At 48.2% G+C, this 1,797-nt stretch overlaps 1 protein-coding gene across 1 annotated transcript; it reads left to right on the top strand.

Annotated features, from left to right (window-relative positions):
* The first annotated feature begins 623 nt into the window (after positions 1-623).
* Positions 624-1,226, top strand: LOC141026955 (uncharacterized). The gene has a single exon (XM_073503851.1). The coding sequence runs from the start codon at positions 624-626 to the stop codon at positions 1,224-1,226; it is 603 nt and encodes a 200-aa protein (XP_073359952.1).
* Positions 1,227-1,797: the final 571 nt, after the last annotated feature.

The raw sequence follows: 1,797 nt of genomic DNA, 5'->3' as shown, positions 1-1,797 counted from the left end.
AACAGATGCAGTACGCAGCACTAGAAAAATGCAGTGCATTTCGTTACATGAAGCAGTACGGTTTAGCAATCCAGTTCCGGATTACCTACATGAATAAATACACGGTATAGAACACAACGAAAAACTCGTAAAATTGCAGAATACATTGTACTTTATTGCACACGATGAAGTACGCACCTGTAGACAACATGCAGTTCTCCATTGCACACGATGCAGTGCGGGGCTCTAACCAATGCAGTTTCATTATCACACAGGATACATATAAACGTGACAAATGCCCGTTCGCACAGATAGTGGTGGTTAAAACAAATTTACTGATCAAAAATAAAATAAAACCACGTTAAAAAACACCACGTTCGCATACAACCACCCAATCGGAGCGGTCCCATCGCCACAAGCCCACAATCACAGACGCAACACCAACCCACGATCTGCACAAACCGCATCATCACCGAGATCGTGCAGTCCATCCGATGCGGCCATCCCACACCGCGCCCTCCTCTTAAATTCAGACCCCTACCATAGGCCTTCTCCTCCACAACAGCACAAGTATCCATTGCGTTGCCACCAAATCGCTCCATCACAACCATCTCCACGCAAGACACCAAGCCCTACTACCGGCGATGGCGTTCGCCGACGAGTACAAGGACGTGGAGGCCCACGGCAACACCAAGTTGCACGTCATCCACACAAACGACAAGAAGCAGATGGCGATCACCCTCGCGCAGTACGAGCGCCACCTCAGCTTCCACCGCCACAAGATCGTCGACATTGATCTCGAGTACAACAACGAGCCTGAAGCGACGCAGAAACCAGCCCTCTGCCAACTCTCCATCGGCAAGAAACACCCGGTGCTGCTCTTCCAACTGAGCGCCGCAGAAAGGTGCACCGTCTTCGACAACTTCCTCGCCGACCCCAGGTACACCTTTGCAGGCTTCTCCATCGACGGCGACGAAACCAGGCTAGAGTGCGTCAATCTGGAAGTCGCCAACTTCGTCGACATCCAGAAGGAGTGGAGGGTGCCCGAGGCAACCAAGGAGTTGTACTCCCTTGGAGACATCTCCGGCATGCTCATCGACGACTACTACAACAACATGAAGAAGAAGATCACCGATGACGAGCACAAGCGCCGGGCCACCCTGCCTCTGTCCATGAGGCACATCGAGTACGCGGTAAAGGACGCCTACGCAGCGTACGAGATATGGAACCGCATCACCCTCACCTAGGACGGGCTTCGCCGTGCAAAGCTGGAGAAGGAGGAGCCCCCCAAGAAGCGCGCCATGAGCAGCTGGGGATGGGGAGATGCTAACTAGTGAAGAAGAAGATGGTGCCGACCAAAGAGCCAACAATGCCAGCGTCGTTTTAGAATTATCATCAAATTTGCTTTATGTTGTTTTCTTATGTATCGTTAGTTTGCTTGTGATCATTTGCTTTTGCTGAACTTAGTTTACTTGCCATGCAGAATCGCTTGTAATGATGAACTTTGATTATGTTAGAATGATTTCTGTTGAAATTAGTTTGCTGATGATGAACTTGTCGTACAAAATGCCTGTGATAATGTCTTTTCTATTGTTTGCTCATGTATCATTAGATTCGAGCAGTGTGCAAATAGGACGCATGCAGTGCAAGTTGTGTACCAATGCAGTACAGACTCTGTCAAATGAAGTTTACACATACCCAACAAAGCAGTGCACGCCCCAAAATTTGGAAAAATGAATAGATAAGAGAAAAAACACAAAAAGAAAAATGCGATTTGTATATGTAGTGCGAAAATATATGAACGTGCAGTATAGAAAC

The sequence above is a fragment of the Aegilops tauschii genome, chromosome 7, assembly GCF_002575655.3.
Source record: "Aegilops tauschii subsp. strangulata cultivar AL8/78 chromosome 7, Aet v6.0, whole genome shotgun sequence".
NCBI classification, from domain to species: domain Eukaryota; kingdom Viridiplantae; phylum Streptophyta; class Magnoliopsida; order Poales; family Poaceae; genus Aegilops; species Aegilops tauschii.
Note: the sequence above shows the minus strand (reverse complement) of the source record. Positions and strands in the feature narration are given on the sequence as shown.

Coding starts and splice junctions, on each gene's coding strand:
- LOC141026955 (XM_073503851.1), top strand. CDS start 624: ATGGCGTTCGCCGACGAGTACAAGGACGTGGAGGCCCACGGCAACACC.